Below are 11991 nucleotides of genomic sequence, written 5' to 3' on the forward strand. Positions count from 1 at the left end.
TAAGACTTTTCTATGCCATGAGAGCTATCGGAAAAGGTCTTAGTGCAGCTCAGTCTTTCTGTTCGGTTATGAATCTACCACCACCACCACCACCACCACCTACAAAAATTCAGAGGTATACTGAAGTTAAAGAAGAAGGTGTTGAATCTGTCACTTACCTGTCAATGAAGGCTGCAACAAATGAAGCTGTTGAAGTGAACAAAGGCAACAACGATACACCAGTTGCGTTTAATGGGACATGGCAAAAGCGTGGTCACACGTTGAAAAACTCAGTTGCCACAATCACAAGTGTAGACACAAGTAAAGTAATTGATTTTGAGGCACAAAACATTGCTATAGCTCCTGTGACAAAAATGGAAAAAATGAACAAGAAAACTGACAGAAAAATTATGAAGGAACTAGCGGAGGACTGGAAGCTGATGCCGCAATGAAAATGTTTAGCAGATCACTGCAGGAAAGGGGTGTATGATACATCCAATTACTTGGGGACGGAGATTCTAAGGCATATAAGTGTGTTATTGAAGCAAATTTGGGATAAGGAAATTGGATTGTGTTGGGCATGTGCAAAAGAGGATGGGCACACATCTCAGAAAATTAAAAATCTCTTCACACCACCACACCGTCTGATGGCAAGCCACTTAGAGGTCAGCTGACTGATAAAACAATAGATCAGCTCCAGAAGTAATATGGAATGGCCATCAGAAATATCATAAAGGATATAGAAAGTATGAAAAGCAGTCTCGGTCACATACTTCCACAAACTTTCAACCTACAGAAAACCGACACATGCACTCTGTCCACCTAGACCTGAATCGTGGTGTAAATTCCGGAAAGCTGAAGTTTCAGGAGTTTCTTTTGAACACAAGAACTCTATTCAAATGGTTCAAATGGCTCTGAGCACTATGGGACTTAACATCTATGGTCATCAGTCCCCTAGAACTTAGAACTACTTAAACCTAACTAACCTAAGGACAGCACACAACACCCAGTCATCACGAGGCAGAGAAAATCCCTGACCCCGCCGGGAATCGAATCCGGAAACCTGGGCGTGGGAAGCGAGAACGCTACCGCACGACCATGAGCTGCGGACAAGAACTCTATTCCTCAAGCTGTTATGGAAGCAATAAAACCAATTTATAGGGACCTAGCACAGCCAGACCACCTCCGAAAGCATCTACATGGGCAAACACAGAATCCTAATGAATCATTCAACAACATTATCTGGACACGAGTGCCCAAAAATGTTTTTGTAGGGCTCAATACACTAAAATGGGGAGTTAGTGATGCTGTATTGAACATTTATTGATGGAAATATGGGAAGAATACGAGTTCTAAAACACCTTAACATCACTCCAGGCTACCACATACTGTAAAGTGCTTGAAGTTATTGGAGAAGGTAAGACTCGCCAAGGCACAGCATGCAGCTCAGTTCACCACCAAAGAAGCAAGATCAATCAGAAGACAGAAGCTTTTGGAGAAGGAAGCTCACAAAGATGGTGATGCTGACTACGCTGCTGGGTGTTTTTGAGACTTAATTTAAAATTACAAGTCAATTTTTATCACTTTATACTTTAAATGTGATTTTCTCAAAATGACATATTTATGCTTTATGTTCCTTTATATCAAAACCTACTTGTGATAGTTATATAAAACTTTGGCACCTATTTCATTATAATATATTGTACCTACTGAAGCACAACTATAGTAATAACTTGAATAGAAGGCCATCCAGGTAATTATGTTACAATTATTTCTAATAAAAAATGGCATAATGGAAAATACATACATACATCTCTCCTTTTGTACCTCATCTCTTAATTCTGGTACAGCAGACATAAATAACATGGGTAAGACAGCTGTAAAATTGTACAGTGTTATCTTCATTGGTTCCAGAGATAAAGGTACATGAAGTAGGGTAAATTAACTTTGCCCACATAGACCCTGCAAACTCCCCTTAAAGCAGATGTACTCCAGATAATAGATGCAAAAAAGATAAATTACAAATTTTCAGCAGAAATGACATGTAGGAGGACTACAGAAATTTCAAATAAATTGAGAAAAATACTCTGAGAAAGAACAAAACCGAATGAGCACACTGCAAGAACTGAACAGTGCAACCTCCAAAGAAAAACTGAATATGATCAACTGAAGCAGACCAATGTAGCTAATTAAGTTAATAACGTACAGTGTGCACTTTAAATCTCTGCATGTTATCTTATATGTAGAATTATGGGCAAAGAGAATGGCTGGCCACTACTTACAAACTAGAGGCAAAATTCCATTCCAACCAACAGACCCATTTGAATGCATATAACACTATTTACAGCTTTACGTGACATTGGTTCCTTTCTCTAGATGGAAAGGTCAGCCTGGGAAGATTAGAAAGGAGGGGCAGGTCACTGAGACAGGGCTTCACCTGTTGTGGGCGTGAAGAGATACAAAGGTGATGAGTGGGCATCAGTTTTCTACTTTTAAATGTAGCCTTTGGCAGCATTGGAATTTTAGCTCCTGAAGAACATTTGCTTTGTCTCTCTCTAATTTTTCAGTTTCCCTTCTGTGCAATATGAACTTCCCATATCTATAAATAGGTTTAACTGCTTTGTACTTGTGAGAATTTTTGTCATAGAAGTTGCAGACAGACCATCATATATAACCTCTTGTTTTTATATAGACTATGTAACTTATGTATCGTGTGATGAAATAACAAATATACCAAGTAACACTACTTACCATTGAGAGGATTCGTCAGCACAGCTTGGATGCCTGGAGTTGCAGGCCCCGCTGTAGCAAACGTTGTGCCATCCCCTGCAGTTGCCACAACCTGTGGCATCTGGTGCTCCGGGCTGTCCCCACCTGTCACCTGGACCACTCTGTACGTAACTGTGCCTGCATTAGAAAATTTTCTGCATTACACACCACTCACTCATTATCTGTAATGTTCTGCTTCCATAAAGCAATCTACCCTTTATGAAAATAATGCAGACATCTATGCTGATGTCAAGATATGCCTTTAAATGAAAATTTTGTCACTTATTAAGACATTACACCACAGGCTGAAATACTATAATACTAAAATTAACTTTTGAGCTGAATGAACATACCTGTTTTAAGTATTTGCCCTTCAATCATTTCCACATAATACAGGACATTTCAAGAACGTTACTGAAGTATTTGTGTATAGGTTGAGGCATAAGATTTTCCCCTAGTTGCTGGAGGTTATTCCTTAGGTTATTTGGAACAAAAAAATGTAAATACAGTAATGTGATCAGATCCATAATTAAGGAGTTACAAAACATGCCACGGTGTATGTGTTCACAGGACACACGATCAGTCTTAGGTAGACAATTGCAGCGAGTGGTATGTTTGCATAACAACCATGCTGTTGATACTGCAGTCACTGCTTACTGTTATTGTCTCTTGTGTACAATACACTTTCTGATACTGTACAAGTTTTCATCGCAGGAGTATGGAGAGATGGTATACATTTTGGGATTCTGTATTGGTAACGCAAAAGCTGCTGTTGCCGAATATCACCATCGGTATCCTAATAGCAAGATTCTGAGTGCCAAACTATTTAGCGGAACATATCAAACATTGCTAGAAACTAGTACTCTTCCCAGAATTCGTATTCACTCCAAAAGACATTGTGGCATCCAGAAAGAGGAAAACATTCTTAATTCAATAGAGCGCAGTCCTCGTTCAAGTACAAGATGCCTAGCTACTCGACTGAACATTTCACAATCAAAGGTATGTAGGATTCTTCATGAGAATGGGCTGTCTCCTTTTCATGTGCAGAAAGTTCACCATTTAGAGCTACATGATTGTGCCAACTGTTTGCACTTTTGTAATTGGTTAAATGGAAATCGGCAGCTGTATCGCCTCATAATGTTCAGTGATAAGGTAACCTTTACAAGATATGGCAACAACACGCATGTCTGGGCAGACGAAAATCCCCATGCTACGATAGTATCTCAATTTCAATGCAGATTCAGTGTCAACATCTGGTGAGATGGTGTGTGTGACCAATTACTGGGGCCGTTTATTCTCCCGGGAAATTTAAATGGTCAGATGTACAGTAACTTTTTACCAGAAAACATACTGTTGCTTCTTGAAGATGTTCCCCTGGAAACAAGACACCGCATGTATGTCCAACATGACAGGTCACCTGCACACTTCCGCGATGTGGTAACAGCTTATCTTAATCAGCAATTCCCACATCAATGGATAGGTCACAGGGGCCCCATCAACTGACCAGCCAGATCCCCAGATTTAACATCCCTGCATTACTGCATTTGGGGTGGATGAAATACATTGTGTATGAAGTGGAAACATGAGAAGAATTGATACAACGCATTTTCAATGCCGCAATGTCAATAAGGAATGAGTATATGCAATTGCGAAATGCTACTACCGTGGTTCACTCCCGTGCGAATCTTTGCCTTCAAATGCAGGTAGGAAATTTTGAACACTTGCTTTAAATCCACTCTGTGCGTTTTTGATAGTGAAATCTTATAATAAAAGTTTTTTTCTGCCATTTTCCCCGAGTTTTTCAATTACTGTAGCTCCTTAATTATGTATCTGATGCCATTACTTTATTTACATTTTTTGTTCCAAATAACCTAAGGAATACCCTCAGCAAACCAGGGGAAAACTTTGTGACTTACCCTACATTTGACTTACAAGTCAAGAGGGAAACTTGTGGCAGGTAGGGCAAGGGAGGAGAAGGAAACCAACTGTGGCCTTTCCCACGGAATCATTCTAACATTCACCTTAGCAACTTAAGAAAAGTTTGGAATGAGATGGATGTGGGTTTGAAATCATCTCCTGCCGAATGAGAGTCGAGTTCTAAGGCTAACCCACCCCTCTCGGTAACATTCTATAATGGAGGATACACAACAATGGACATTTGTGATACATTAAAGCAGCTATTGACAAACTGCAGCTCTAAGTTGGACTGCAAAATGTGCTCACACAGATAGAACATTTTGATAGAGCACTGTCCAAGAAAAGCAGATTTTGGTTCAAATAGTCTTGATCCATGCATGATTTTTAGCTTACTTGTATTTTTTAGATGCAAAGGAAATATCTATGCATCTCCTAGATGCTGCTATTTGTTAATGTTTTGACCTATGAGTGTTTCACTTTATGGGACAGTACAAGTAAGAGATACTATACCTTTACTGTCCGCTTAGCTACAGAATAATGTTCAGGATAATTTTCTCAATTGATTACAGACGTCAGTTGTGAGGGAATGTCACAGATCATGTTATGTGGGTAAACTAAAGAGGCTATGGAAGAGAATTGCAATACTTATATGAATGTACTTGTAACAATGATCTTTTGTAAACCACACCTTTCACAAATCCAATATTTACCCCAAATAAAATGTAATACAATATTTATGTACTTCCGAGTAAATAAACCATGCTGCATGGTGGTACAAGTAAATATTCTTATCAGTCAGTGGACATAAAAAGTTTTTCTGGGTAACGAGCCACAACATGTTCTAATGTAACTGTCACTAAATAGATAAAAAAACAGACATTATGGGCATACACACAGTGGTCATCATCAAAGCTGTCCATTGCAGACCAGTTACTAAGTGGATAAAAACTGATTTTGCGGGTTTTGTTGTACTGCCCGAAACATTGACTTTACAACATGACATGGCCCTGCACATACAACACTTGTGTTACACTAAACAACAGTTTGATTAAAACCAAATACCTGAGATAGTAACGATGTAATCACTGCCAAGCCTATATAAATGTTGTAACACTGGTGTGTATAGAATGTGCATAAGCAGTCCTTAACAGCAAATTTAAATTCACACTAAAATAAAATCAAATATTACTTATCTTTAAGTAGGATCTCAGGCTCATAAAAATGGTTACAAGCATGACTTTTTCAACATTTATGTGGTCTTATTTTTTGCAACAGTAATTTTAATTAATCCAGAATTCTCTGTTAGTTTGAAAAAGCTTCTTATATGTCACACAAATGATGTGTAAGATGTCTCACTGTTTCATAGAGCAATGGATAGATGTGCTGTATATGAAAATGTTTTTCTGAATTATGGGAATAGAATTAAGCATTGAAATTCTTTTGAATTTGCACGTGACTGAATTATTATTCAGTGATTTCTATAAATTAATGATAACATGGTTAGATTCTTAAACATTGGAAAGAAATCTTCAGACAAATCTATCTATGAGGGACAAAAGTGAATCAACAGATAAGTTACTGCTACAAGTAACTCTCATTCTCCAATTCACAAACTGAGTCAACAACAAGAAAGCACATCAAGTTCGACAAAGTAACTATATCCACTGATATGCACTCATGAGCAGTGTCTACATTATTTTTTTAAGCGTGTACAGCAATAACAAAATCAAAGTCACTCTGTTCTATGGATAAAAGACACATGTCTATTTAGGAAGGCAATTAATGTTGTACGACTGTTCAAGGAACAGAAATGGGGTCAGACCACAATCTAGTAATACGTACAATGAAAATCTAATTGAAGAAAGAATCTACAATGAAAATCAGACCTGGAAAAATGACCCAATTTGATCAGGAAAATTTAATAGGGACAGAAGAAATACCACAATACAAAGTTGGGGTTTCAATTTGTTTCAAGTGAAATGAGAGAAAAATATATCAGTAATAAGTGTTGCAATAGAATAAAAGAAGTCATCTTCACAGGTACAAGCAATAACCTGAAGATAGTAAACACAGAAAGAAATTGTTTGATAATTAAGAAAGTGAGGTAGCTGAAGACAATGGTATGAAATTACGCAGGAAATGATTAAAAGCGAAAGAGAATCCTGAGATAAAACTTGCTTATCAGCAAACATCACATCTCAAGAAAAAGGAAGAATACCTAAAACATGAGATTTAATTTATTTACAAATAAGATTAAAATATTAACACTCTCAGAAAATACGTGGCTCAGTCAACAAAATTAGAAGAGGTTCACTTTATAAAACCCATATGATTCAGGACAAGGATTTTGGATACAGAGAAATGGGAAATACGGAAGCGTCCGATCCCACCCGTCTGCTTTGACCCATGACATCACAAATATGGCGGAAACAAAAACAAACACACACACTTTCCACAAGAAGCCTAATGACACTAATGGGACAAGCGCGGGAAATGGGGTGTTTTTAGATGCCTTGCGTAGCTACAACGTGTAAGTGAAGACAGCCATGCATGAATACCCACCCACCTCCCCAGGGGTCGTAATCCCTGCAACCCATAGAAGATAAAGATGCTTCAGTAGCTGATTAGTGTTTTTCGTCTTTTTTAAAAAAAATCTCACGGGATAGAACGAACAGATCAGAAAGATAAATATAATAAACTAAAACAGAAATTCGAGGAAACAGATAATTGAAATAAGTAATAAGTGTTTTTAAAAAAAATCTCACGAGATAGAATGAACAGATCAGAAAAGTAAATAAAATAAGATAAAACAGAACTGGAGACAGCCACACTCAAACCAAACTCCGCGCCGTCATGACGTCACACACGACAACACCCTTACGTCACGGGTCAAAGCCAACGCGTTGGATCGGACGCTTCTGTCGACCCGAGAAATGTTTGAGTCATTGGCTTTGATCAAATACACAGGAAACATACAACAAATGTTGTAAATAATAAGGAGACTTAAATGTGATGCTACTGGTGATTTTTTTTTCAAATGAGCTAAGCTACAGAGCAGTCTGTTATCACAACCATGTTTCCTAGTAAAAAAATGCCCGTTTGTAAGCTTTACCAACCCACAACCAAACTGTCACCTTCCAACGCAACCTTGACCTCGGGCACAGCTACAGATTATTCAGTTGCCACAACCGGATTCTTCTTACTATGAAATTTGTTGGTTTTGCCAGCTTACAAAACTGTGAATATATGCACTAAAAGTTGACATGACAGCAGCCATGAACATTATGTCACAGGTCAAAGCCAACGACTCATACCGAACATTCCTCTTGACCAAACGATGGAAATTACTAAACAGAACAAAATTTTATTGAAAAGCAATAAATATTTTAACAATTTGTTTGAATTGTTCTGATTCAGTATTGCCAATTGCAAATTACAGCAGCAGCCTTAATAATGACCAAATACCAAAACCCACACATGGGAGAAGGTGGAAAGCATGAGATCTAAGAAATGGCACAGTAGTCTTGAAAGATGCCAGCTACCTAGGTACAAAAATGCAGAGAGGAAGCAATGTATAGATGTTTGTTTTGTTTGATACAGGTTATCTGGAGAAGACAGCACTAACAGAATAGAAAGAAACAGTAATCATCCCAACATATAAAAAGACAGGGAAGACAACAGAAAGTACGGAGAATATCTGACAGTTAACAATTCATTGCTACACGATGTGAAATGATATGCAGTAAATATAATCACGGATTATCAAAATCAATGACTGACAATAATCTACATAATCAGAAAAATAAATGAAAAGTATGGAAATGTAAATAAAAAATACATAACTTGTTTACTGATTTTTATGAAAGCATATCATTCCATTCACAGTCAAACATTAGCAACATAATGATGGAATTTGTAATTTTCATTATACTTATAAATCTTCGTAATATGTACATGGATGATAATATAAGAATGGTTTTGCTAAATGGAATAAAATCTGACCATTTTAAGAATAAAACTGGACCAATTCAGGGAGATGCTTCGTTCCCTTGTATATTTTGGAGAAAGTTGTTAAGAACTAAACTAGTACTTGCTAGGGCTCTCCAGACAAGGTTAAAGTGTACAAAGTAAAACAGAGATTATATAATTATTTGTACTCACAAAATGAACCTCCAAACTCTGTGTTAAAGTAAATGATCAGAAACAAAATTCTTGATAGAGAGATTTCGAGCTGAACAAAGCTTCAGCACTGAACAGTTCAAATTCCAGGGTGCAAAGATAGGTGAACAAATTCAGAGACAAGCTGAAGTGATAATGACAGTGCAAAATATTAATAGAGCCTACTACTCCATACAAAAACTTGTAGTATCTAATCTACTGACAAAGGAAACTATGAAGAAGTTCACTTCACTTTACATCTCACAAGGAGTTCACTATAAACTAGTTTCGTTTTCAAGATCATATTCCACTGACAACAGTTACAACAGCTTAACTGAATAAACGATGGAAAACAAACAACCTGACCATAGTTAAGGGATAAATTGAAATCTGGCAGTTACATAGATTTCTGATGATCAGAGGATGAAGCGGCGTCTTCACGTTACCAATTCCCACACATACATACACGAAACAGCTACTCAGAAAATGTGTGTATCAAGTTTGTTGGCAATTGGTCTATTTATTACAACAGAATAACTTATTTTATTTGCTGTTACAGGTTACCCGACAGATAACCCACAATAAAAGTTGTTAACAGCTGCTGCGGAAGATGGCCACGCAAACAGACGTATTATTTTATTTATATTTCAGAACTCTTTTTGAATTTGAAGAAACCTACACTAACATCTTTTTAATTCTCAAAACACTTCCTAACTAAGATTCAATTATTTTAAAACAGGTATTGTTACCATATCCTACAGAATTGAGTGCAGTTAGCAAGAGAGGGGGCATTTTGGATGAATTTTGTAACTTCAGTTACATTAAACTGTCAAAATATAATGCGTACTGTGTATAACACATACTGGAAAGGTGTGAGGCAACAAGGGGGGATGGGGGGGGGGGGGGGGAGTGGAGATTTACACTGTCAAGAAACCAAACAAAGCCCCCTCTTTAGGCTAGTACTGTAATCATCTAGTCTTTAATGACAATTGTACTAACACAATACAAAAGGAAACAATGTGTTTGCATCTGCTTACACAACAGGTTTTCACACTGTTCAAAAACCACACAGCATGAGAGGTCCTCAGGATCATTCGCTGAGCGCATAATTATATCTCAATACAGTTAATCACCAGACCAGTCCTAACCTACGAGAGAGAAACGTGGAGTTTTAGTTAAACTGACGAATGTTACCAATTTTTAAAAACAGAGTTTTATAAAAAAATCTTTGGTCCACACTATGATAATGAATTGCACAACTGGAAATGAAGACAACACAGAAATTCACATGCAATTACAACAACTATAATGAATTCTGAAAGAGTTCAATGTGTAGGCCATCCGATGAGAATGGCAAGAGGTGGCATTTGGAGGCAGCCACTAATATTGGCACGGATCAAATTCAGTATTATCACCTGCCAACATTACTCACATCAGCAAGGGAAACATTCTCAGATACACTCGGTCATACTTAAAATTCCCCTTGCATCTGATTAAGATGCAAAAATAAGTAGTATAACAAATTAAATCCAACAGAAAATATACTTTAGGCATGATTAATAATGAAGTAACAGCTTTAATATGATGTGTGAACTGAATCCACGAGAGACCGTCTATCAGTGCACATTTCTGCCGGTATCTGCTGTTGTAAAACACGTTTTTATGCCTTTTTACATTAACTCACCTGAATCTGCTGCTCTAAACTGATATTGTACTTCTTCATCACCGGCTTCCAACAGCCCTTGAGTTTGTGCCAGCTCCGCCACTGCACTTTGATCTTCCACAGACCCAAGCGATCCATCCTCTTCGACTATTGTCAAACTCTGTGCAGCTATAATGTCTTTTGAGTCAGTTACACAGTCTTCACTTCCATCACCGTCCTTCTCCTGACTAGTTAAAAAGATGAGGGGAAATCTTTCAGATTCCATTGTATCAGCCATACGCTCACATAACTTACTGCACCATTAACCTAAGAATTCACATTTGAGTCTCAAATTTGTACACGTTTATCGCTATCTTACCGCAAGCGTAACACAGACTTCATAATTCCCGACTCAAGTGATATCTGAAACACAGTATGAAGCTCATGGAGGAAATTACGTAGTACTATCAACAAACAGCTCAGGCAGGCTTATCAGGACTGGCCACCCAACTATTTATGTCAAAACTCATTTTTAAACAACACAAGGTGACCTTCAGCGGGAGATTGAAGATGATAACGCCCAAGATCCATCCTTAGTCTGTCTTATCACTCCCTGTCAATAAACATACCTGTTCTCCAAATCATGATCGAATATATCCATCGTAAACACCTCACAGCAATTTGAATTTGCCAGGAACGTGCCGACTGATCACGGGGCCAAACAACAGGGTCATGTGAGCAGCATGTAATGGCTACCCGCCCTATCGATGTAAGCAACAACAGGAATAAACGTGCTTTCAAGGATTTAACACATTGTAATCATATGCGCATCATTACACATTTCAGGATCTCATTAACTTATATGCTTCTACTTCCATGAACGTTCTGCACTTCAACTCATAATTTATCTGTAAATACGATTCGCAGCCGCCCTGACCACTGCAACCACCGTTTGCGCATAAACCTGTCATGGTTACTAGAACTCCTTCAATGTTGGGCCCCAATAAATGTTATAGCAACCCGTGTTGCTGACGATAATCCTTCAAGTGCTTGATGCTACCAGAAAATCAAAATTTTGTGACTTTGAACGACTATTTTGCGAATCAATCGCCAAAACTATAAAGAAAAGAAATAAAGGACTTCATTAGCAGTGCGTGGTACATCAAATTTCATATAACCATGATTTTTTAAAACTTTTGATCATTTAAGAACGTCTATGCGCGTTTTCGAAGTACTGACAAAATTACGGAACAGATTTGCTAATGGCAAATGCAGCAAAACTTTTTTTATTATTGATGAACATATGTTTTTATTGGATGGTGACATAAGATCAATGTTGGTGAAAGTGGTTGTTTATAAATTAGGTCAAGAGGCAGAGCTTTTCCTGTTTTTTATCATAAATTTAAGTCTTATGTTTTGGCAGTAGCCTGAAATTAATAAAAACTTAATGAATTATTGCCTTCCAGAGGTTGGCTATCCTGGCGGCATTCCTTCTCGCGTTGCTGAAAGCTAGGCGGTTGTTGAAA

At 37.6% G+C, this 11991-nt stretch overlaps 1 protein-coding gene across 3 annotated transcripts in view; it reads right to left on the reverse strand.

Annotated features, from left to right (window-relative positions):
- LOC126424975 (upstream stimulatory factor 2) overlaps nt 1-11426 on the reverse strand; it is a 58636-nt gene extending 47210 nt beyond the window's left edge. Inside the window, exons 1-3 of one of the 3 annotated variants that reach the window (XM_050087858.1) lie at nt 11095-11426; nt 10508-10713; nt 2731-2886 (exon numbers count right to left, since the gene is read on the reverse strand). In XM_050087858.1, the coding sequence (XP_049943815.1) occupies nt 2731-2886; nt 10508-10713; nt 11095-11126 (394 nt within the window). In that variant the 5' untranslated portion in view covers nt 11127-11426. Of the gene's footprint in view, nt 1-2730; nt 2887-10507 lie in introns of all 3 variants that reach the window. The other 2 variants (XM_050087859.1, XM_050087857.1) reach the window with 2 other exon arrangements.
- Between the last annotated feature and the right edge of the window lie 565 nt (nt 11427-11991).

The sequence above is a fragment of the Schistocerca serialis genome, chromosome 10, assembly GCF_023864345.2.
Source record: "Schistocerca serialis cubense isolate TAMUIC-IGC-003099 chromosome 10, iqSchSeri2.2, whole genome shotgun sequence".
NCBI lineage: Eukaryota > Metazoa > Arthropoda > Insecta > Orthoptera > Acrididae > Schistocerca > Schistocerca serialis.